This window comes from Salmo trutta, chromosome 28 (genome assembly GCF_901001165.1).
Source record: "Salmo trutta chromosome 28, fSalTru1.1, whole genome shotgun sequence".
Lineage (NCBI taxonomy): Eukaryota > Metazoa > Chordata > Actinopteri > Salmoniformes > Salmonidae > Salmo > Salmo trutta.
The window spans coordinates 40,238,500-40,262,918 of NC_042984.1; the positions used below are offsets into that span (position 1 = coordinate 40,238,500).

A 24,419-nucleotide genomic window follows, 5' to 3' on the forward strand; every position below is an offset into this window, starting at 1 on the left:
AGACAGAGACAGAGAGAGAGAGAGAGAGAGGAGAGAGAGAGGAGGAGAGGAGAGACAGAGAGAGAGAGAGAGAGAGAGAGAGAGAGAGAGGAGGAGAGAGAGAGGTGGTAAAGACACCACTGTGTTCATAGACTGGGCACAATAAGACAGTATAAGGTATTAAATACTGTCAAATATATGGAGAAACGGACAGAGTAGTTGGCGCTGCCACGGGCACAATATTCCAGCTCTACAATACGGTGAGTAGACAGAAGCAGCAAAATGAATGGGAGTCAATGGGAGTCACATCAGCATAAGGTCAGAGTTTTCTAACACAAACCAGACAGCCTCATCTGAATACTGGCCGCTGAAGGAGAGAGTATGCAGAGCAAAACCAGGGTGACTGATACCCAGTCAACTCATCCGTCAAAGCCTGCGTGTGTGTGTTCTGCAGTGGGGTCTTACCTCTCCACGGTGGCCCACATACACATAGGCACACATGGGCTGGAAGGCACCCGTACCACAGGCCAGCAGGTGGGTGCGGTTATAGGGCTGCAGCAGACGCACAAAGTTGCCACATTCCGTCTGTGAACACACACGCACACACGCACACGCACACACACGCACGCGCACACGCACACACACACACACAGGTTAAATACATCAAAATGCATAGTACAACAGTAAACTGTCATCCAATTTCGGACAATTTTACTTGAGGGGTTTGCGTAGAACAACCCATTTTTTTTAACAAAGACCATTGATTCCACATATTAGCAATGAGGGCCATGAACAAGAGTTGAAAAGATGAAATGCAATAAACTTCAACAAACACTGGGCTTTTCAGATCTTTCCCACAGCCAAAGACAAAGCCACAGGGAGGGATCAGAGAACAGAGAGAGAAGAGTAGTAGGAAGACATAGAGGAAGAGAGAGAGAAGAAGAGAGAAGAGAGAGAGGAGAAGAGAGGGATTATAGCGAGAGACAGAGGAAACTAGAGATCTGGAGAGAGAGTGCGAGAGGGACGAGAGAAAGAGGGATGCGAGAGAGAAAGAGAGAATTATAGAGCCCTACAGGAAGAGCAGGGCACAGCTGTATCCTGTTCTTGCCGAATCACAATAGGAGCTGAGGAGTGGTGTCACGGTGACCAACAGGAAACCAGCCAAGAGTCGGTCACTGCCCTTGGGTAACAGGGTCAAACTCGTCCACTAAGCCACAGAGTGTGTGCGCGCGTGTGAGCGCGTGTGAGCGTGTGCGTGTGTGTGCGTTTCTCTAGAAGACCGCCGGCCAGTCAAGCCTGCTGTGATTGCTTCCTGAAGTACTTGAGAAGAGCCACGTAAGGATTGGAACACGCCATCTCCGTGACAGAAGCCAAATCATTTCCAGAGATATGGGTTCTGTTACTCATTACAGAGAGGCTTCTCCAACTCCAACAAGATGGGTGCTGTGTTCGCGAGTATGGTGTATTCCACATAAACAACACTACACACATTCAGCATGTTCTCCATTGGGTGAATGCATTCCCATTTGGCTACTATTATAACGTACTGTATATTGTTTACTAATGAGTTAGACAAGTATTAGTCCATAATATTGATTGTGTAACAGACAGGCGGGGTGGTAGGCTAATACCATCAGGATTAAGATGTTTATACTGAGGGAGGGAGCCATCTTTAAAGAGCTGTTTTCAGTGTAAACACCATGCGATCACTGGAAAGCAGTCTGCGCTGTTAACACTGACAGAAAATAAAGACAATCGCTGATGGAAATACACTCACGGCCGTAACCAGGGTCTGAGTTTTAGTGAGGTCTGGACAACTCTAAAATTCTATTTAGAGAACAGCAAAAACAAGCAAAAATGTCCCCAGCCATTATCACAATGGCCGTTGTAGCTCCATTCACCTCAGTCCAAACACATAGCCTATTAGCTATATAAACACATAGCCTATTAGCTATATAAACACATAGCCTATTAGCTATTCAATTAGCCGCTACACATTAACTCATATTAACTCAGCACCGGGATTAAAACCTAGAATTGAATATGTACATTTTTTTTCAGCACCGGGATTTGTTAGAAGAAAAAGTAATTTAATTAATAAAAAGTAAACAAATGAGTTTGCTTTACAGATTTTTTGTTGTTGTTGCGGTTTCACAGCTAATTTCCTGCAATTGTACTCGTTTTACCATGGGGTGGGGAGACGTTGTTGCAGTTTTAAAGCAAATCTCCTGCAATTCTAAACGTTTTGCCATGACTTATGCCATGTTAATATGATATCTGAATAAGAGTGAGAGTGACTAACAAAATCAATAGGGGCCCCCTGGAGGTCAGGGCCCCTGGGCACGTGCATGCCCGGTTGGTAATTTATCCATGATAACTACAAGTGTAGATAGCTGACTAGACTAACTAGACTAATCTACCAATCTAAGAATGTTTTATTGACATGGGCTAATTGACTGACTGTCAGTGAGTGGCATATAACAAGAGGAAAATTGCCGACGCACAAAAATACGTTTTGAAATGGTACCTTGTGTTTGTATTATTATTGTATCAACAGTAAGTTGAGACCCCAACTGAGTCCCTACATTTAAATATATATATATATATATATATATATATATATATATATATATATATATATATAAGTACGTGTAGGTCCGGACCTCGGTGTCCTCATACAGTGAGGGAAAAAAAGTATTTGATCCCCTGCTGATTTTGTACATTTGCCCACTGACAAAGAAATGATCAGTCTATAATTTTAATGGTAGCTTTATTTGAACAGTGAGAGACAGAATAACAACAACAAAATCCAGAAAAACGCATGTCAAAAATGTTATAAAATGATTAGCATTTTAATGAGGGAAATAAGTATTTGACCCCCTCTCAATCAGAAAGATTTCTGGCTCCCAGGTGTCTTTTATACAGGTAACGAGCTGAGATTAGGAGCACACTCTTAAAGGGAGTGCTACTAATCTCAGCTTGTTACCTGTATAAAAGACACCTGTCCACAAAAGCAATCAATCAGATTCCAAACTCTCCACCATGGCCAAGACCAAAGAGCTCTCCAAGGATGTCAGGGACAAGATTGTAGACCTACACAAGGCTGGAATGGGCTACAAGACCATCGCCAAGCAGCTTGGTGAGAAGAATACTTTTCTCCCTCACTGTATGTAGTTAAGGACAGGAACACTCACACACAGGCATGCACAGAGAGAGAAACACACACAAACACACACACACACACAGAGGCATTTCAAAGCTGTTTTGGAAACAGCAGGATTCTTCAGTCTGTCCAAGTCTCCGTGGTCCACACAGCTGGAGCTTCATAAAGAAGAGGGCCAGATAACAACACAAGGGATGTGAACATCGATAACTGAGACGGACACACACGACGATAACCACGGCTACACCAGATTCCCACACAGTCCCTGAGATACGAGCTCAGACATACGCACAATCAGACGTGCTCAACTCCTAAAGTTGAGTTGAAAAAACGTGCCTTTGGGCGCTGTAGCCCAGCAGTAGTTTTTGATACCAGTAAGCTCAGACATACTGTAAGCCTGGAGCGATCCACAGTGTCGGTCTTGGGAATTTGTCTTGGGGATCAGAGCACTGGGATGACAGTTGCTTATTGGTTTATAGATAATTAAGTCATTTCCACGATTGTGCCGGTAAGGCTGTACCCCCGAGTGGCGCAGCGGTCTAAGGCACTGCAGCTCAGTGCTAGAGGCATCACTACAGACACCCTGGTTCGAATCCAGGCTGTATCACAACCTGCTGTGATTGGGAGTCCCATAGGGTGGCGCACAATTGGCCCAGTGTCGTCTGGGTTTGGCCGGGGTAGGCCGTCATTGTAAATAAGAATTTGTTCTTAACTGACTTGCCTAGTTAAATACAAATACCTATTAATGAACATAGTGGAATATTTTCTGTGGCAGTGCTGGATAATGCCAGGGCACTTTGCCAAATGGCACCAAACTGAGTTTCCAGATCCCTCATGCATGAAGTCTCTTAGTCTCACAAAGTTCTTCAAAAGTATCCTACAATGCTTCAAATGTTCAAATCTCTCTCCCACCCACTCGGACTAACAATTCTCCCAAACCCACAGCACTGTAGTCCCTGCTTTGTGATTAGCTGGTTACTTCCTGCTGTGGGAGGGGCTATGGAGGATTCACAGCTCCAATCCAGATGTTTTGGTCATTAGTGAGACGTGGTTAAGGAAGAGTGTTTTGAACACCGATGTTAACCTTTCTGGTTATAACCTTTTTCGGCAAGACAGATCTTCCAAAGGTGGTGGAGTGGCAATCTTTACCAAGGAACACCTTCTGTGCTTGGTTGTCTCCACCAAGTCTGTCCCCAAACATTTTGATTTGCTGGTTTAAAGCATTAAACTTTTAAATCTTTGTTGACTGTTGCTGGGTGTTATCGTCCACCATCAGCACCGGCCTGTACCCTACCTGCCCTAAGCTCTCTCCTGGCCCCTTACACTAAGTCTGAATTTGTCCTGCTAGGTGATGTAAACTAAAGCAATGGGACTCCCTAAATCCTTCTCAGATTATTACCAATCCCACAAGGTATGACTTCAAACACCCAGAAAAGGCTACTCTCCTTGATGTTATCCTCACAAATAATCCTGATAGGTATCAGTCTGGTGTTTTCTATAATGACCTTAGTGATCACTGTTTTACAGCCTGTGTTCGTAATGGCTGCTCAGTGAAACAACCTGTCCTGACTTCTCATAGACACTTGCTAAAAAGTTTTAATGAGCAATCCTTCCTTTATGAACTGGCGTCTGTAAATTGTTATAGAATCAGCTTGATCCCCTCTGTTGAAGACGCATGGACCTTCTTTTTTGATATTTTCAGTTGTATTGTTATAAACACGCCCCCATAAAGAAAAATGAGAATTAAAAACAGGTTCAGATCCTGGTTCGACCGTGATCTTGCAGAGTTACTCCACCTCAAGAATTCCATTTGGCGAAAGGCTCGGCACACGCATACTCAGGCTGACTGCCTCTCATTCGGGCAAATGAGAAATAAGTGCACTCAGGCTATCCTGAAGGCCAAAGTTAGTTACTATAAGGAGAAGTACTCTTTCTGTGGGTCTAACCCCAAGAAGTTCTGGAAAATGGTTAAAGCCCTGGAGAATAAACCCTCCTCCTCACAGCTGCCCATGTCCCTTAATGTTGGTGTTGTGGTTGTTACTGACAAGGAGCACATGGCCTAGCTCTTTAATCACCGCTTCATTAAGTCAGGATTCCTATTTGACTCAGCCATGCCTCCTTGCCCGTTCAACATTTCCTCATCTCCCACCCCTTCTAATGTGACTAGCCCCGATGCTCCTCCCTCTTTTTCCCCTGCCCCGCTACAAAGTTTCTCCCTGCAAGCGGTCACTGAGTCCGAGGTGCTAAAGGAGCTCCTTAAATTTTACCCCCAAGAAACATCTGGATCAGATGGTTTAGACCCTTTCTTCTTTAAGGTTGCTGGCCCTATCGTCGCCAAGCCTATTTCTGACCTTTTTAACCCGTCTCTCCTCTCTGGGGAGGTTCCCATTGCTTGGAAGGCAGCCACGGTTAGTCCTTTATTTAAAGGGGGAGCTCAAGCTGATCCTAACTGTCCGATCCTAACTGGCCAATTTCTATTTGCCCTGTTTATCAAAAGTGTTGGAAAAACTTGTTAATAATCAACTGACTGGCATTCTTGATGTCTATAGTATTCTCTCTGGCATGCAATCTGGTTTCCGCTCAGGTTATGGATGTGTCACTGCAATCTTAAAGGTCCTCAAGGATGTCACCATTGCCCTTGATTCTAAGCAATGTCGTTCTGCTATTTTTATTGACTTGGCCAAAGCTTTTGATACCGTAGACCATTCCATTCTTGTGGATCAGCTAAGGAGTATTGGTGTCTCTGAGGGGTCTTTGGCCTTGTTTGCTAACTACCTTGCTCAAAGAGTGCAGTGTATAAAGTCAGAACATCTGCTGTCTCAGCCACTGCCTGTCACCAATGGAATACGCCAAGGCTCGATGCTAGGCCCCACGCTCTTCTAAATGTACATCAACAACATAGCTCTGGCAGTAGGAAGCTCTCTCATCCATTTATATGCAGATGATACAGTCTTATACTCAGCTGGCCCCTCCCCGGATTTTGTGTTCTACGACAAAGCTTTCTTAGTGTCCAACAAGCTTTCTCTGCCCTTAACCTTGTTCTATACACCTCCAAAACAAAGGTCATGTGGTTTGGTAAGAAGAATGCCCCTCTCCCCGCAGGTGTGTTTACTACCTCTGAGGGTATAGAGCTTGAGGTAATCACCTCACACAAGTACTTGGGAGTATGGCTAGACGGTACACTGTTCTTCTCTCAGCACATATCAAAGATGCAGGTTAAGGTTAAATCTAGACGTGGTTTCCTCTATCGTAATCGCTCCTCTTTCACCCCAGCTGCCAAACTAACCCTGATTCAGATGACCATCCTACCCATGATTTGCCACCAATGCTCCTTATAGGACACATCACTGCACTCTATACTCCTCTGTAAACTTGTCATCTCTGTATACACGTCGCAAGACCCACTGGTTGAGGCTTATTTACAAAACCCTCTTAGGCCCCCCCCCCCCCCATCTGAGATACCTACTGCAGCCCTCATCCTCCACATACAGCACCCCTTCTGCCAGTTATCTTCTGTTAAATGTCCCCAAAGTGCACACATCCCTGGGTCACTCCACTTTTCAGTTCGCTGCAGCTAGCGACTGGAACGAGCTGCAACAAACACTCAAACTGGACAATTTTATCTCTTCATTCAAAGACTCAATCATGGTGTCACGTTCACTGTCCTCAAATTCCCTGTCATAAATCAGCCAAGGCGCAGCGTGCTGGTAATTTCACATCCTTTATTTTACGTGAAACCGAACAAAACAATAAACAGGATAAACAGAAATGAACGTGACGCAACTGAGGCGCACACAAAACACTCACAGAAATAATAATTACCCACAAACACAGGTGGGGAAAAGGCTGCCTTAGTATGATTCCCAATCAGAGACAACGATAGACAGCTGCCTCTGATTGGAAACCATATTGGCCAAAACACAAAGAAATAGAAAACATAGAATGCCCACCCCATGTCACACCCTGACCTAACCAAACAAGAGGAAAATAAAACATCTCTCTAAGGTCAGGGCGTGACACATGGACACTCTTACTGACAGTTGTGGCTGTTTCGCGTGATGTATCGTTATCTCTACCTTCTTGCCCTTTGTGCTTTTGTCTGTGCCCAATAATGTTTGTACCATGTTTTGTGCTGCTACCATGTTGTGTTGCTACCATGTTGTTGTCATGTTGTGTTGCTACCATGCTGTGTTTTCATGTTTTGCTGCCATGCTATCTTGTCGTCTTACGTCTCTCTTTATGTAGTGCTGTGGTGTTTCTCTTGTCGTGATGTGTGTTTTGTCCCATATATTTTTTATATTATTTTATCCCAGCCCCCGTCCCCGCAGGAGGCCTTTTCCCTTTTGGTAGGCCGTCATTGTAAATAAGAATTTGTTCTTAACTGACTTGCCTAGTTAAATAAAGGTTAAATAAAATACAAAAAATGGGACATCTGTGTCTGCTGGGGAGGGTTAATGAAATTAGGGGTCATGGGGTTGCGACCTGTGAGGAAGGCCATCATAAAGCAAACACTTTAGGTGTTAGTCAGGGGTCAACTAGCGGGGTCACACAGCACCATTAGACAGTCGGTTCCCCTCCATTAGCCAGTTAATAAAATACCCTCACACACACACACTTGCACGTACGCCTCTAACTCCCATCCTTATCCTCCATCCCCCCACAGTCAATGGAAGGTAGTAGCATGCACATCCTACAGCTCCAAGCCACAAACACATACTGTATAAGCAGTGCTTATTTTATTAATCGGGAGGTTCCGGAAGAGAAAGTGAACGTGAGAGGGGGGTGACCTGGGGCACTCTTAGGTACCGGAACGCATGAAAAATCCTCTTTATAATAAAGTATTGCATGCATAGTCTCGCATTTGCGTAATGGCATAGAGCCATAGAGTAGAGACTCTAGCAGAAGTGGGGACCATATAAACCCATTTCATGCAATTCAACATAATTTTACACGACTGGAGACTTTAGAAGGATATTTTTTAATACCGCCCAAGTTATATAAAAGACAGGCTACTTTTACACTGACAAACTGAGATCAATAAAAACGACCTCGTCTTGAATCCATCAATAGTCTAGGTGTGAGGAGAAACACATACTGTGCAATAGGAAGAGGAAATGACAGTCCTAAACAAGCTTTCCAGTTTCACTGACTCACCCAATGACGCGCAGCAGCTCACTCACCGGTGATGCACTCATACCAAAAGCCTATCTCTCGCTTGTTTTAGCCTACAGACAGATTAGAGTCCTCTCTTTTCAGCGGGAGCCATTTTGTATTTGAAATATTGCGAAAGGCCTGTTTTGGCTGCGTTCTGTTTGCTGACAGATTTGTTTTCCGACTGTAGGCTAAGCCTTGATTGGACTACACACAATCCACAGCTAGGCTATACAAAAAAATGGCTATTGATCCTCTGTGGCTAAAGTATAGGCCTAATCTTGGTGTAGTATTCTGAATGATTTCATTTCTTTCTGAACAGACAGCAGTAATTCTAGAACTTTGGCAAAAGCATTTCAATTGATCAGTGGTGCTGCAGCACCTCCAGCACCCTTCCCACAGCTGTGACACTATAAGGAAATAAATGAGGTAGTGCACCTCTGGAGAGGTGAGAGCTGCAGCACCTCCAGCACCCTTCCCACAGCTGTGACACTATAAGGAAATAATGAGGAAGTGCACCTCTGGAGAGGTGAGAGCTGCAGCACCTCCAGCACCCTTCCCACAGCTGTGACACTATAAGGAAATAAATGAGGTAGTGCACCTCTGGAGAGGTGAGAGCTGCAGCACCTCCAGCACCCTTCCCACAGCTGTGACACTATAAGGAAATAATGAGGAAGTGCACCTCTGGAGAGGTGAGAGCTGCAGCACCTCCAGCACCCTTCCCACAGCTGTGACACTATAAGGAAATAAATGAGGAAGTGCACCTCTGGAGAGGTGAGAGCTGCAGCACCTCCAGCACCCTTCCCACAGCTGTGACACTATAAGGAAATAAATGAGGAAGTGCACCTCTGGAGAGGTGAGAGCTGCAGCACCTCCAGCACCCTTCCCACAGCTGTGACACTATAAGGAAATAAATGAGGAAGTGCACCTCTGGAGAGGTGAGAGCTGCAGCACCTCCAGCACCCTTCCCACAGCTGTGACACTATAAGGAAATAAATGAGGAAGTGCACCTCTGGAGAGGTGAGAGCTGCAGCACCTCCAGCACCCTTCCCACAGCTGTGACACTATAAGGAAATAAATGAGGAAGTGCACCTCTGGAGAGGTGAGAGCTGCAGCACCTCCAGCACCCTTCCCACAGCTGTGACACTATAAGGAAATAATGAGGAAGTGCACCTCTGGAGAGGTGAGAGCTGCAGCACCTCCAGCACCCTTCCCACAGCTGTGACACTATAAGGAAATAAATGAGGTAGTGCACCTCTGGAGAGGTGAGAGCTGCAGCACCTCCAGCACCCTTCCCACAGCTGTGACACTATAAGGAAATAAATGAGGAAGTGCACCTCTGGAGAGGTGAGAGCTGCAGCACCTCCAGCACCCTTCCCACAGCTGTGACACTATAAGGAAATAAATGAGGTAGTGCACCTCTGGAGAGGTGAGAGCTGCAGGCTGATGTCTATCAGAGCAGAGAGGGAGAGAGATCATACAAAGTGAATCTCATTCTAGTCCTGTGAGAGATACAGGCTCTTCTCTCTCTCACCACGGTCACGGCCACGCGTTGGTTTCTAGGCTACGGTGTAAACCATGAACCGGCCCAACCTGAATCCATTCTAGTCCTGTGAGAGATACAGGCTCTTCTCTCTCTCACCACAGCCACGGCCACGGCCACGCGTTGGTTTCTAGGCTACGGTGTAAACCATGAACCGGCCCAACCTGAATCCATTCTAGTCCTGTGAGAGATACAGGCTCTTCTCTCTCTCACCACAACCACGACCACGCGTTGGTTTCTAGGCTACGGTGTAAACCATGAACCGGCCCAACCTGAATCCATTCTAGTCCTGTGAGAGATACAGGCTCTTCTCTCTCTCACCACGACCACGCGTTGGTTTCTAGGCTACGGTGTAAACCATGAACCGGCCCAACCTGAATCCATTCTAGTCCTGTGAGAGATACAGGCTCTTCTCTCTCTCACCACGACCACGCGTTGGTTTCTAGGCTACGGTGTAAACCATGAACCGGCCCAACCTGAATCCATTCTAGTCCTGTGAGAGATACAGGCTCTTCTCTCTCTCACCACAGCCACGGTCACGGCCACGCATTGGTTTCTAGGCTACGGTGTAAACCATGAACCGGCCCAACCTGAATCCATTCTAGTCCTGTGAGAGATACAGGCTCTTCTCTCTCTCACCACAGCCACGGTCACGGCCACGCATTGGTTTCTAGGCTACGGTGTAAACCATGAACCGGCCCAACCTGAATCCATTCTAGTCCTGTGAGAGATACAGGCTCTTCTCTCTCTCACCACAGCCACGGTCACGGCCACGCATTGGTTTCTAGGCTACGGTGTAAACCATGAACCGGCCCAACCTGAATCCATTCTAGTCCTGTGAGAGATACAGGCTCTTCTCTCTCTCACCACAGCCACGGTCACGGCCACGCATTGGTTTCTAGGCTACGGTGTAAACCATGAACCGGCCCAACCTGAATCCATTCTAGTCCTGTGAGAGATACAGGCTCTTCTCTCTCTCACCACAGCCACGGTCACGGCCACGCATTGGTTTCTAGGCTACGGTGTAAACCATGAACCGGCCCAACCTGAATCCATTCTAGTCCTGTGAGAGATACAGGCTCTTCTCTCTCTCACCACAGCCACGGTCACGGCCACGCGTTGGTTTCTAGGCTACGGTGTAAACCATGAACCGGCCCAACCTGAATCCATTTTTAGAATATCAGGCTGAAAATATACATTTTCACATTAGCTACGTTTTTTTTTTTAGGGGACTGGAGAATTGCCGAGTAGGCAACTCGAATGAACTCTGATCGCTTTTATTCACGTTTACACTGCAAACGATGACTTTTTTTTCTTTCATGTCACGAGAGGTAGGCAAAGAATGAAACAGTCCAAACCTGAGAGGTGCCCGGATCCTGTTCCGCCGGGATGCTCAAATCAAGCACCGTATACAAGGCAGTGAGATATATATATAATGGTATTACGAAGGAGACAAAGACAGATTCCCGACCACCAGCCTAGCAGCCCTGCAGTGTTCTCCAGTGAGAGGTCACAGTAGCAGAACGGTTAATGGGTTCAACCATAGGAACACATCACGGTCCGGCTTTACCCAACAGGCTAGCTGTTCAAACCAGCCAAGCTGTCCAGTCCGTGCCAGCGTCTGCTTCGCTCCACTGTTTTCGTTTAATGGGAGGTCTCCCTGTCCAACACCTCTTGAGAGAGGGAGGGAGGGAGGGAGGGACACATTCAGAACACACACAAACACACACACATTTTAGTGTCCAGCTGTGCAGTTGACCTGCTCCATACACACTCACATGTCCCTGTATCCATTGGCCATTGGCTCCATTGGTCCACAGTAAGGGTTGTGAACCAAGCCTTTCTCTCTGCCAAAAACACACTCAAGGCCATTTCCACCGATCAAACTAACACCCACTCACGCCCTGACTTGACTTTCTACTTTTTGACTTGAATTTGTGTCTGTGCTGATTTTTTTATTGATAGTTTTGTGATGATTCTATTGTTCCATGATGTCAGACAAGCTCAATCAAGCACAGATAAAGTACATGTAATATCTATATATTTGTCAGGTAGAGAAGAGGGACAGAGAGTGCACCCGATCAATAACCATCCACTGAGTCCACAGACAGAGACACAACTGGGCCTGTCCACTGAATGTTATACACAGTCCTCGAAACAGGGGACCACCGCCCCCTCGCAGAGGGTAAGCAACACAGACCTGAGAGCCTTTCTCATGGAGTCCCTAGCCTCAGAGGGCACGGTGGTGGAGGTGGAGGGGTTGTATTCCGGTTGGGAGGAACTTGAGGTGTGAAGTGTTACAGATGTGACCCTGTACACACACTCCCAGCAGACACACACACACACACCTCCGTCACCTCCACCTCTCGGCCCTGTCGATGCAGTCACTGTTAATCCATCCCAGGGTGAATGGTGAAGCTATGGCGTACACACACTCAAAAAGGCACGTAAACACACGCACCGTGTGGCCTCATGGGTCCAATGGGCCTGAAGTCATTACCCTGGTCACACTCCCTAATGCTATCATGTTTCCACAGGAGAACACACGGACCTCTGCTGTCCACAGAGAGAGTGACTCTGGACACATGGGCCCCTCCACCTCTCTGAGAAACAATGTTACGGTAACTAAGACATTTTTCGGTAAACCGCGGCATTCAAACGAGGCTCCGACGAAAATGAACGGGACTGTAGCGACTGTGTTCGTATCAAGATCCAGGGCGTAAACTACGTTTCTGTTCATGCGTTGACTGACATGGTAAGGGACCAACGGTATTGGAGAAAAGTTGAAAAAACGGACCAACCCCGGGCTTCACGACGTAACGTACATTATGCAACTCATTGTGTGCCGTACAGCCTCTTTCCACCGGGTGTAGAGCTTCTCTCGCAGATGAAAAACAAGAAATGATCAAAGGCGAGTGTAATGGTGACTGTAAAGTGAACTACTCGCGAGTTTATCAACGGCTAATCCAATCAACAGTTCATTTTTCGCGTCATGGCCGCGAGCCATCATGACTCTCCAAAAAAAACGTGACGGCCGCGGCTTACTGGTGAAGATAACTTTAGCGCAACCCTAAAAACCTGATTCAAACCTTCAAATAGGTATGTAACGAGACATTATAGAAACTCTTTATTGCGTTTTATTTCCATTTTAGAGGTGATAAGTTGGACAAATCTGGTGAAAAAAAAGCCTTTTCCACACACACGACATATCTCCCCCTTTCCCTATCACTCAGTAGCTTTCGCTTCCCCACCCGCCATTTTTAAAAAGACCTGGTCGGACCTGACCTGGAAGTATTACGTTTTTGGGGTGCTAAAATAAGGTCAATAGTACGGAACACTGTCATGTACGGAAGCTTGTTAGTTATCGTTATCTCCAACACCACATGTCCAGGCCTCTGTCTATTTAACAGAATGATGGAGAGGACAAGAACCAAGTGCACTTGAATGGTGGACCGAATGAGTCTGATGGTAGGTGAGTGCTGCTGGGGCGCATGTGTGTTTCTCCAGGGGAATGGAACGGAGCTTAACACACATACGCACCACGACTCCCTTGGCACAGGTCAGATTGAGTTTCTGTAGGCCCGACTTTAAGGCCTGCGTCGTAGCGCATAGCGACTGCTCCTCTTCCCTACGGACACCGGCTCACATACCTCGGCCCCTGCGGGATATTTCTCACCGTGACGGGCGGAAGAAACGCGTAATAACTCCTGATATTGGATACCCCTCCTCACCTGCCACTTCAAACTCCACAATTACCTGTAGGGCCAGCGTTGACGCCCAGTGGGGGTCTTAACCCCCTTCCAACCCCCATCCAAATCCACAGAGACCGATTAGTCCTGTTTTACAGGCCCAACCACCTAACCCGGACCAGATGCCGGGGCGGTTTCACTTTCAGTCGTTAGCCAAGACTTAGGGGACAGAAGTTATTAAAAATGGAACCGCAAGTGTCTTTACAGCATTTGTGTGGGGACTGGGGAGTGAAGGGTAGTCTTCTGATGGCTTATTAAAGATGGAATTACTGTTGTCCATGGTGCCAGAACCCGACTCTGGACACCACAGCCACGTAGTCGGGGTTATTATTGTGTTCACCAGATCAAAGCAGCGACTTCGTTAGGGAAAGATTCCTTATCTCATTCACTGGGCTGCTAAACAACTTTACTGTGCCCAGAGATGGTGGGATGGTGGGCTGGTGCACGGGACTATGGTTGTAGCTTGTAGGATTTAGGAAACGCGAGTGTTGACACAGCAAGCCAACCGTAGACGTCGATTCGCTGGTTAGATTTCTGAGGACATGATCCAGATGGTGTTGTAGAATGTACAGTACAGTCAGTAAGGTGACTCTAGAATGTTGATTTCTAGATGATTGAATAGAGCAGGTGGATAGGCTAGGCAGGTGGAAACCACCGACGTGACATCATTAGGGGAAACAGGAAGTTGAGAGGCCACCTCAGAGTTGGATGGGTCTGACTGAGCTGTCACTCACCTGAGAATCCTTCCCTCTCTGGACACAGTCATCTTTGTTACCAGGCAACGGAGGCCAGTAGATCTACGGAGAGAGATGGGGAAGAGAGAGAGAGAGAGAGAGAGCGAGAGAGAGAGAGAGAGAGAGAGAGAGAGAGGTGGGGGGAGAGAAAGAGAGAGAGAGGGGGAGAGAGAAAGAGAGGGAGATGGGGAGAGAGGGGAAGAAAGAAAGAGAGATGGGGAGAGAGAGAGAGAGAGAGAGAGAGAGAGAGAGAGAACATGATAAATTACATAAGATTGTACACAGCCTAAATCAGCAATATAACAACAGGAAATTAGAGCATGAGAACGTTATTGGCCCCAGTTCATACAATTAAGACTTACTAGAACACATATGAAACCAAGTCCATCTCATTAACTCTTTGCTTCCCTACAGTCCTCCACGGGCTAATCAGTACTAATTGACGTGGGCGGGTCTAATATGGAACTGTAATCACAGTGTCGTTTTATAGGCCCCGGGATTAATGTACAGTATGTTCTATATCATCAAACTCCAGATCATTTAAGCCTGCATTTGGAAAGCCCCTCTTTGGCCATTGGCACCGTCAGATACTGTGTTGTGTATTACTGACTCACAGATGGCCATCTGAAACAACAGCCCTTTTGTTTGTCTCAGTAACACACCTGCTTTGCTTTCAGAAAGAGGCATATGCCGAATACAAAGAAAAACAGTAACTTTCTGTGACGTGCACGACTCCCCTGCATGCCGCAATTGTGTCCATGCACGTTGTGTCCCTGCTTACATGCATGTACATGCATGCGCCTACAAACGTTTGCACGTGCATGGATGGCAATTCATCTTAAGAGAGAAGACAGAGGCTGATACAGTTCTTGTCTGTAACACAGTTTGCTACATCGTGACGGCTATGGACAGGATTAGGGTCTCTTCTATAAATCACACTTTACCGGGCCTGTCTGGAACTGAACCAAGGCCTGTCTAGAACAGGCCTTTTATAGTCTGGACCATTGATTCAGACAATCTGATATTGAACACTGCACCATTCCTCAAATTGTCTGGATTCACATAGGAAGATGTCATCATGCTCGGTTTGTCTATACCTCCTCGCTTCTGTTGAACCATTTCCTGACATGTTAGTCATCATCCCCAATAGCAGGATACAGTTCTCCCTAGACACTGATCTGGTCAGCTTTGGGGTTCTGTGCCTAAGGGCTTGGATGTCAGTGCGCTGATTAACGTCCTTTTCCTGTCTGGCTCAGTGTCATCCATTGGCCGGAAAGCCCAGGCACGAGCCAATCATAGCAAGCCCTGACAAACCCTGGCATGAGATGGCCAATCAATACTGTGGCAGGGGAGTCAAGCATGTCCGTAGAGCCACAACACACCGTATGTCTTAATCTACACTTATTTTGGCTCACGAGGGGCGCAGCGGTCTGAGCCACTGCTTCTCAGTGCTCGAGGTGTCACTACAGACACCCTGGTTTGATTCCAGACTGTATCACAACCGGTCATGATTGGGAGTCCCATAGGGCAGTGCACAATTGGCCCAGTGTCGTCTGGGTTTGGCCGGGTGTAGGCTGTCATTGTAAATAAGAATTTGTTCTTAACTGACTTGCCTAGTTACATTTAAAAATAATAATAATAATAGCCAGTCTCTAGTATGGGGAGGCTAGGAACATGTTGCCAGATAAGCCCTTAAATGAAAAAAAAACACGTGATTTAACCATGTGTTTCTGGAACACATGATGGCATATGATGATACTTCATTTAAAATCATGTGTTTTTATTAGGATACACGCAAACAGTGCATTTAACTTACATACGTTGACATTGTGTATGTTCATTAACACAGTAAATAATATTCAACATGTCATCACCTAGGATTTGAACTCACAACCTCTTGACGTACATCATTCAAAACTTCCTGCTATGCTGCTCTGGTTAGGGTCATGAATTTAGTTTTTGTACATTCAAGACCGATTTGAGACCATAAAGGGAGGCCTGCAGTGACTGAAAAGCAGTGTGGAGCTCTTCAACAGCCTGAACCAGAGAAGGAGCACATTAATACTGTATCATCTGTATCATCTGCATATAGATGTAACTTTACTGGTTGCATCCCATTTCCCAAATCATTAATAATCATTGAGAATAACGCAGGAGCTAAAATGGAACCCTGGGGCACACCTCTATTAATCTCTAGAAAGCTGGACTTGTGATTGTCAGTATATACACATTGTGTTCTGTCAGAAAGATAGTTCCTAAACCAATTTACTGCCCCTTCACTGAGACCAATGTTTCTGAGTCTAGCTAGCAACAATTCATGGTCAACTGAATCAAAAGCCACAAACAGAGCAGCACAATGTTGCTTTTTATCAAGTGCATTAATGATGTCATTTGCCACTGCCATAGCTGCAGTTGTGGTCCTGTGCCCTGATCTAAAGCCAGACTGAACCCTGCTCAGTATGTTCTTTTCAATTAAGAAGTTTTTTAACTGTGAGTTCACTAGGGATTCATAGACTTTGGCCAGGATAGGGAGTTTAGAGATAGGACGATAGTTATTAGCATCTGAGGGATCTCCACCCTTTAGCAGTGGGAGGACATGAACTGATTTTCAAATGTTGAAAATGTGAGCCACAGGTTCAGTAATAATACCAGCTGCTATCTTTAAGAGATAGGGAGGGGTCCAGATTGTCTGGACCTGCAGACTTTTTAGTGTCTATAGCTTTTAGTGCTTTATAGACCTCAGTATAAGAAACAGGCTCAAAGTTAAAATGGTTCACATGAGGGCCTATATCATAGTTGACTGTAACAGAGCTTACATTAGAGGCCTGGGCCCCACCATTATCTAAAACTGAACCAGCAGATATGAAGTGTTTGTTAAAAAACCCTACAATATCAGCTTTATCCTTCACTTCATCAGAATCCATCATTAAATGGTCAGGAAGGATACATTAGAACCTGGCACTGATTTGATTAGCTTCCAGAACTTGGTAGGGTTGTTTAGGTTCTCTGTGACTGCATTTAAATAGTAATCTTATTTGGACTTCCTGATCAATCCTGTGCATTTGTTTCTTAGAGCTCTGAAGGAGGCCCAGTCAACAGGAGCATTTGTATGTCAAGCTTGAGCCCAAGAGATATTTCTCTTTCTAATTAATTCTGCAAAGTTATCTGAAAACCAGTGATGGTCCCTTCCACTGATTCTAATGATTCAGGAGTCATATTAAAACATAATAATTATACCCCTGTCAAGTCCTGACCAGTAAAAGGGGTTATTTGTCATTGTAGTTTGGTCAGGGCATGGCAGGGGTGTTTGTTTTGTGTGTTTCGGTGTTTTTGGTTTATGTTCTATATTTTCTATTTCTATGTGTATATCTAGTTTTCTATTTCTATGTTGTTGTTTTTTGCAATGACCTCCAATTAGAGGCAGCTGGTTGTCACTGTCTCTAATTGGAGGCCATATTTAGTTGGGTTTGTTTTCACGTGTGTTTTGTGGGTTGTTATTTTCCAGTATAGCCTGTGTTGCCTTACGGAACTGTTTTCGTCATTTGTTTATTTTGCTTAAGTGTTTTCTTTAAATAAATTAAGAAGATGAGCACTTTACCCGCTGCGCCTTGGTCCAATCCTTACGACGCCCATGACAACCCCCACCAACATTAGACAACTATACAGAAAACCTCTCAAATTACTGAAATAAGTTAATGAAATCAATAGTCTGATTAACTGATTATTAAATTGAAGTCCAGATGGCACTCTTTTGCTAAGCGCAGAGATGTATTATAGGTGATGAATGTGTAGCGAAACACTATAGACTTTGTGGCGCAGCATAAAGAACAGCTATGCCCCAACTCCAGAGGTTGTGAGTTCCAATCCCAGGTGGGCTCATACTGGAAAGTCAGTATGTGATATTGTCTTTGATTAAATTGTTTCTTACACTGTTTTTGCTGAACAGCGTACCACTTACTTTAAAATCCCCATATCATTGCGTTACACTTACAACAAAAAAAACGTGACATTTGTAGTTTACATGTGCATTTTCGAATGAGCTTTTTGACATGTACAAAATGTTGCATCCCCATGTTGTCACGTTTATTTCACCTCGAGATAATGTTTTCACGTGTAGTTTCATTTTATCATATGTTGCTTTTACAATTTTTTGTATTTTTTTATTTCATCTTTATTTAACTAGGCAAGTCAGTTAAGAACAAATTCTTATTTACAATGATGGCCTACACCGGCCAAACCCGTGATCACGTGATCACATGTGAAATTCGTGTGTTTTTTCTGTAAGGGTCTTGATCCTGCCTATGTCCCAAGGGCCCTATGGCTCTGTAGGAACACATCTGGCAACCTCATTGACTATCCTGTCTTACCACAGACTCACAGAGGTTTACACCCAACCTTTATAACAACATTTCACAACCAGCAGTCAAGACAGTCCTAGAATAGATACAAACCCAGGCTCTTAAATGATATGTAACCCAAAAGCACTGGAACTAATGAAAAAGCCTTTAACAATCAACCACATTTATCACAACATAAAACAAGTTTGCGCTTTACACACAAACACTCCTCAAAAAAGCAAAGCTCTATATCGAGCTGCAATCGAGCTGCAATCATTTCACGTCCAAGCACAAAGAGAGTAAAAAATGTGGCACATGTACATGAGTTTAATAGGTATTCTGTTTTTTTCTCCCATGGTCATTACCATTAAGACTGTATTGAAACCGTTCAAACACTTCCAGATATGATACGCCAACGTGGCTGTTGGAGCTGTTACGAAGTGGTGGTGGGCTGTGGGCAGTGGGCTGTGGGCTGTGGGCAGTGGGCAGTGGGCAGTGGGCAGTGGGGTGTGGGCAGTGGGGTGTGGGCTGTGGGCAGTGGGCAGTGGGCTGTGGGCTGTGGGCTGTGGGCAGTGGGCAGTGGGGTGTGGGCTGTTGGGTGTGGGCTGTGGGGTGTGGGGTGTGGGGTGTGGGCTGGGGGGTGTGGGCAGTGGGCAGTGGGCTGTGGGCAGTGGGCAGTGGGCAGTGGGGTGTGGGCAGTGGGGTGTGGGCAGTGGGCTGTGGGCTGTGGGGTGTGGGCAGTGGGCTGTGGGCAGTGGGCAGTGGGCTGTGGGCAGTGGGCTGTGGGCAGTGGGCAGTGGGCAGTGGGGTGTGGGGTGTGGGCAGTGGGCAGTGGGCAGTGGGCAGTGGGCAGTGGGCAGTGGGCTGTGGGCAGTGGGCTGTGGGCAGTGAGCTGTGGGCAGTGGGGTGTGGGCAGTGGGGTGTGGGCAGTGGGCTGTGGGCTGTGGGCAGTGGGGTGTGGGCAGTGGGGTGTGGGCAGTGGGCTGTGGGCTGTGGGCAGTGGGCAGTGGGCTGTGGGCAGTGGGCTGTGGGCAGTGGGCAGTGGGCTGTGGGCAGTGGGCTGTGGGCAGTGGGCTGTGGGTAGTGGGCTGTGGGCTGTGGGCTGTGGGCAGTGGGCTGTGGGCTGTGGGCAGTGGCTGGAGCCATGGGAAAGAGGCTGAGAGAGGGGTCATGGAATTGGCCGTCATCGGCTATGGAATTGACTATTCGCTTGAATGAAATAGCAAGCTTGTGTCAATCGACATTTCTCTCGCTCAACCTTTTTTTAACCTTGCTTACCCTCAGAGATGTATGGGGTTATTAGAGGCAGCTCACAGGCCAACCTGCTCTCTGTCACCTCATTTTCCCAACTCGTCCATGTTTGTTTCTCCTTGTCAAAAACTAGTGGACCCAGCCAGACTGAGCCTAAGAGTATAAACATTACCAATAGTGAGTTTATAAATGGAGTCCAACAGTAAACTGGTACAGAGCAGGTTCATTCTGATATACAGAGGTGATGAGGGAGGGGAGCAGAGGGCTTAGTCTATGATGGAGGACCAGGTTGAAGGCAAGATACAGGGGATTTAGGAATTCTAGAGGGAATGATATGTGAGGTGGTGGAGGAAGCTGGAGAAACCTGGGGCCAGGGTTAAGCTCTCCTGTACTCTCTCTCTCTCGCTCTCTCTCTCTCTCCATGTCTCTCTCTTTCTCTCTCTCTGCACCCTCTCTCTCTCTCGCTCTCTCTGCTGCCGTATCAGCTGGGAAACCACAGAGTGCTGATAAGAAGAGCTGCATTGAGACCAGCTTAGTGTAAACTCTAGACTGGGATATGAGTGGCAAACACAACGCTGTTTATCACAGGCCGAATGAGGACACACACACACACACGTGCACATACACACACACACACACACTGCTCAAGCAGCAGGTCCCACTAACTCAAACTGTGAAAGTGTTCATCTCTGCAGGGAATACGTAAGGAATCCCAGAGTTGGACTTGGATAAAAGGGAGCAGAGTGGTGATTTAGAGGCCTGTGATGTTGGAGTCCTGGTGTGATGTATATCTTCATGCTTCCAATGTAAGCCCAACCAGCAGTCAGCAACTTAAACAACAACACTAACTCCCCCTATTACAGATGGGCCTGAGCTTTGATAAACTTCGATAAGCACGGCCAATGGGGGGAGTTTAGGAACAATTATTTATGTAAGGATTATTGCCTGAAGTTGTAAAGTAGGGGGTGTATGGAGTTGTACTGGAGTCCCACAGGGAATGTGGACTCACCTCTTTGGAGTCTGGGTTGGTATGGTCCAGTCTCAGGGAGTAGAGGACGTCTTTGCCCCCCAGGAACAGACGGTCATGGTACTCGTCCAGAAACACAGCAGTCAGAGAGAGCTGACCGTTATGACCACTGAAGATAGAGGACCGGTTGGTGGCCACGAGGTCTGTGGAGGGAGGAGAGGAAGGAGGATGGATGGATGGATGGATGAGAGAGAGGAGAGAAGAACAGAGGAAAGCGTGTGAGGATAAATAAAGCCAGCGGAGAACTACGTTAAGAAGAATAAAAACACCAAAATGGAGCGTTACTATACATCTGCTCAATATGCTAAAGAAAAGCTGACATTTGTCTGTGGAATAGAACTAAGGGTCCTGGTTCTGGGTTGGGCTCCCTGCTGAGCCAGAGATCTCCATGTTTGTTGAAATGGATTCGAGGGGCTTTCAGAACAGTAGAGGATTGGAAGTGGAAGGCTTGGCTCTAGGCTGGAGAATGACTCAGTGTTCTGTGTTCTGAGATGACAAACAAAGATCAAGAGGAGTTTGGGTGGAGTCACAAATCTGAAATATGTCCCTTATGGTTCTGGTAACATCCACTGCTTCCTTCTACTGTACAATACAGCACATTGTTGCCATTAGAATGTTCCAGTCTAGTATTTTAGACACTATATAACTACAGTATATGTTTATGGAATGGCTTGTGCCTGTATTACACTTCAGGAGCTGAGAGAGAGATTTCTGGAATGATGGACAGTTGCCATGGAGATGGAGGTGGGCAGGGGTTAACATGGAACGTGCTGCTCTAAGGTATACAGACACGTCCACTTGTGCACACACACACACACAAACACACACTCTCTCTCTCTCTCTCTCCATTCACTGGGTCCACCGCTCACTGGCTCTCCTCTAATGTGCAGTCCCAGATCGACCAAACAAATGTGCAGATGTTAAACAGAGAGCGTGGTGGGGAGGCCAGGCATGCTCCCCTAACGTCCTGCTTGTATGCTGTTTTAGTAGACATTTAGCATGGCCTAGCCATTGGTGACCTAGACACTGGTGGCCGAGCCACTGGTAAATGGAAGGTAATAAGAGAAGATAGAAATGATTAATAGGAAAACAGGATTTGACTGTGATCCTAAAGTGAGTTTGTGTGTGTCTGTCTGTCTGTCTGTCTGTCTGTCTGTCTGTCTGTCTGTCTGTCTGTCTGTCTGTCTGTCTGTCTGTCTGTGTCTGTCTGTCTGTCTGTCTGTACTGTGCGTCCTTGTCTCTGTATGTGGTCTCTGTGTGAGTGTGTGAAGTGTTGCCAGACTGGACTGTACACAACGGGATCTTCCCCTAACCAATCTGGAGTCAGGAGGTGGAACTCCGTGCCCGGAGCCAAACACTTTGATACTTTTGAAGGGTGTGTGTCTATGAGTGTGCACGAGGGAGAGAAACTACAAGAGAACAAGGGAAACAATGATAGCAACAGGGGGGAAAGAGGACAGAGTGAGAAGAAAGAAAAAAACAGAGACAGACAGACAGACAGACAGACAGACAGACAGAGAGAGAGAGAGAGAGAGAGAGAGAGAGAGAGAGAGAGAGAGAGAGAGAGAGAGAGAGAGAGAGAGATCTCTAACCGTCAGATCAGAAGTACTGATTAAAAAGGCAGATTAGTAGCCAAGGTATTATTCAGATCAGGGTGTGTTGTAATTACACTACAGACATTCTTTCACCCTGTCATGTCTACTCTTTAATGTCTCACAGACAGACAGCAGCTCACTGTTGGATCGTCTCTCCAGCTATTCTGGCAACAGCATCAAAATAATAAATGAATCTACAATCAGAGACACACAGTTCAAGATCGGTGTGAGGTGGTGGTTTGTATGTTTTTGGCAGATCAACCCAGTGTGTGTCTCTTGGAGCCCTAAACCCCAGAGCTCTGTAGGGCCCCAGTGATGGACACGGTGTCGCTGGGTGCAGAGGGGCCCTTGTTCATCACTCAGCAAACACTCGGAGGAGTGCTGAGTGACAGGGGCTCGTCTCTCAGGGTGAGTGTGTGTGTGTGTTACCCCTCCCCATAATTAACTATGGCAAGCAGTGGAGAGCACTATAAACCTTACTGTGTTTTTCCTCTCATATATTTCCTAATTGGGAATAAAAACGTGATCATGAAACAAGATGAATGAAAAAGTAGAGGTGGCACGAGTCAGACCCAAACCCTTTAATTGGGATCCCATGAAACAATCGCTACAGCAGAGGCCAAACAATAGGGCTGCCTGTTATTACGACCTCATAAAAGTTATATGAAACCTTCTCAAGTTCAAGTACTAAGCATAACTGTTAACAGAACGCACCCAGGCAGGCAGACATACGGATGGACGGGCAGACAGACAGGAGATCTGACTCCCAGACGCAAAGACATGAGCATGAACAGAGAGAGAGGGGGGGGGGGTACTGACATACATTCCGAACAGACAGGGAAGCACAGTGATAAGTACAGATGAGGGCCATAGGTGACATAAATATGCTGTTGACAGACAGGGTAGTAGAGAAATCCAGGTAGTATGGTTGAGACTACACAGTATAAGCAGACAGAAACATCCATCAATACTATTCCGTGGCAGATAATGTCACAGGCAAAGATACAGTGTTCGAGTCCAACTGAACACGTGCAGGAATGCGGTCTCTGTTTTCATTTAAATTTATCAGCGTACACAGAAGCAGTACTTGTAAACGTGTTCAGGGCGTTCAGCGTTTCCCACTGATCTGCAGGAGCTGACGATCGACTTCAGGCGTCAGTGTGGAGTGAATCAAATCGAATCAGATTTGATTCGTCACATGCGCCGAATACAACCGACTTGACCGTGAAATGCTAGCTTACAAGCCTTTCCCAACGATGCAGAGTTAAAAAATATTAACACGCGATGAATATAACAAAATACACAGAATGGAGCGATAATATACAGGGAGTAACAGTACCAGTACCAGTAGGTATGTGTGTCTGTGTTGTGTTGTGTCAGTATGCGTGTGTGTGTTATGTTTGTGCATATGTAGTGTGTGTGATTGAGTGTGTATATGGTCTGTAAGGTGAGTGTGCGTAGGGTCAGTGCGAGATACAGTCAGTGCAGATAGTTCAGGTATCATTCATTGAATGTCTAGCAGTTTGGCTATTTATCATTCTTGTGGCTTGGGGGTAGAATCTGTCTCGGAGCCTGTTGATCCGAGAGTCGATGCTCCAGTACCGTTTGCCAGACAGTATCAGAGTGAACAGTCTATGGCTTGGGTGGCTGGACTCTTTGGCAATTTTTTAGGCTTTCCTCTGACACGGCCTGATATAGAGGTCCTGGATGGCAGGGAGCTCGACCCCAGTGATGTACCGGGCTGTCTGAGGGGGAAGAGGCGCTGCCGTGCCCTCCTCACGACTATGCGGAACATGTTCAGTCATTAGTGATGTGGACGCCAAGGAACTTGAAGGTCTCGACCCGCTCCACAACAGCCCCGTCGATGTGGATGGGGGCGGGCTCTCCCCT

The 24,419-nt window shown here is 46.4% G+C and overlaps 1 protein-coding gene across 2 annotated transcripts in view; it reads right to left on the bottom strand.

Moving 5' to 3' along the window:
- The window catches only part of LOC115166225 (semaphorin-3G), a 64,695-nt gene that overhangs the window by 20,698 nt on the left and 19,578 nt on the right, over positions 1 to 24,419 (bottom strand). For both annotated transcript variants that reach the window (XM_029720047.1, XM_029720048.1), the window contains exons 2-4: positions 20,917 to 21,077; positions 14,320 to 14,382; positions 445 to 564 (exon numbers count right to left, since the gene is read on the bottom strand). In XM_029720047.1, the coding sequence (XP_029575907.1) occupies positions 445 to 564; positions 14,320 to 14,382; positions 20,917 to 21,077 (344 nt within the window). The remainder of the gene's footprint in view (positions 1 to 444; positions 565 to 14,319; positions 14,383 to 20,916; positions 21,078 to 24,419) is intronic.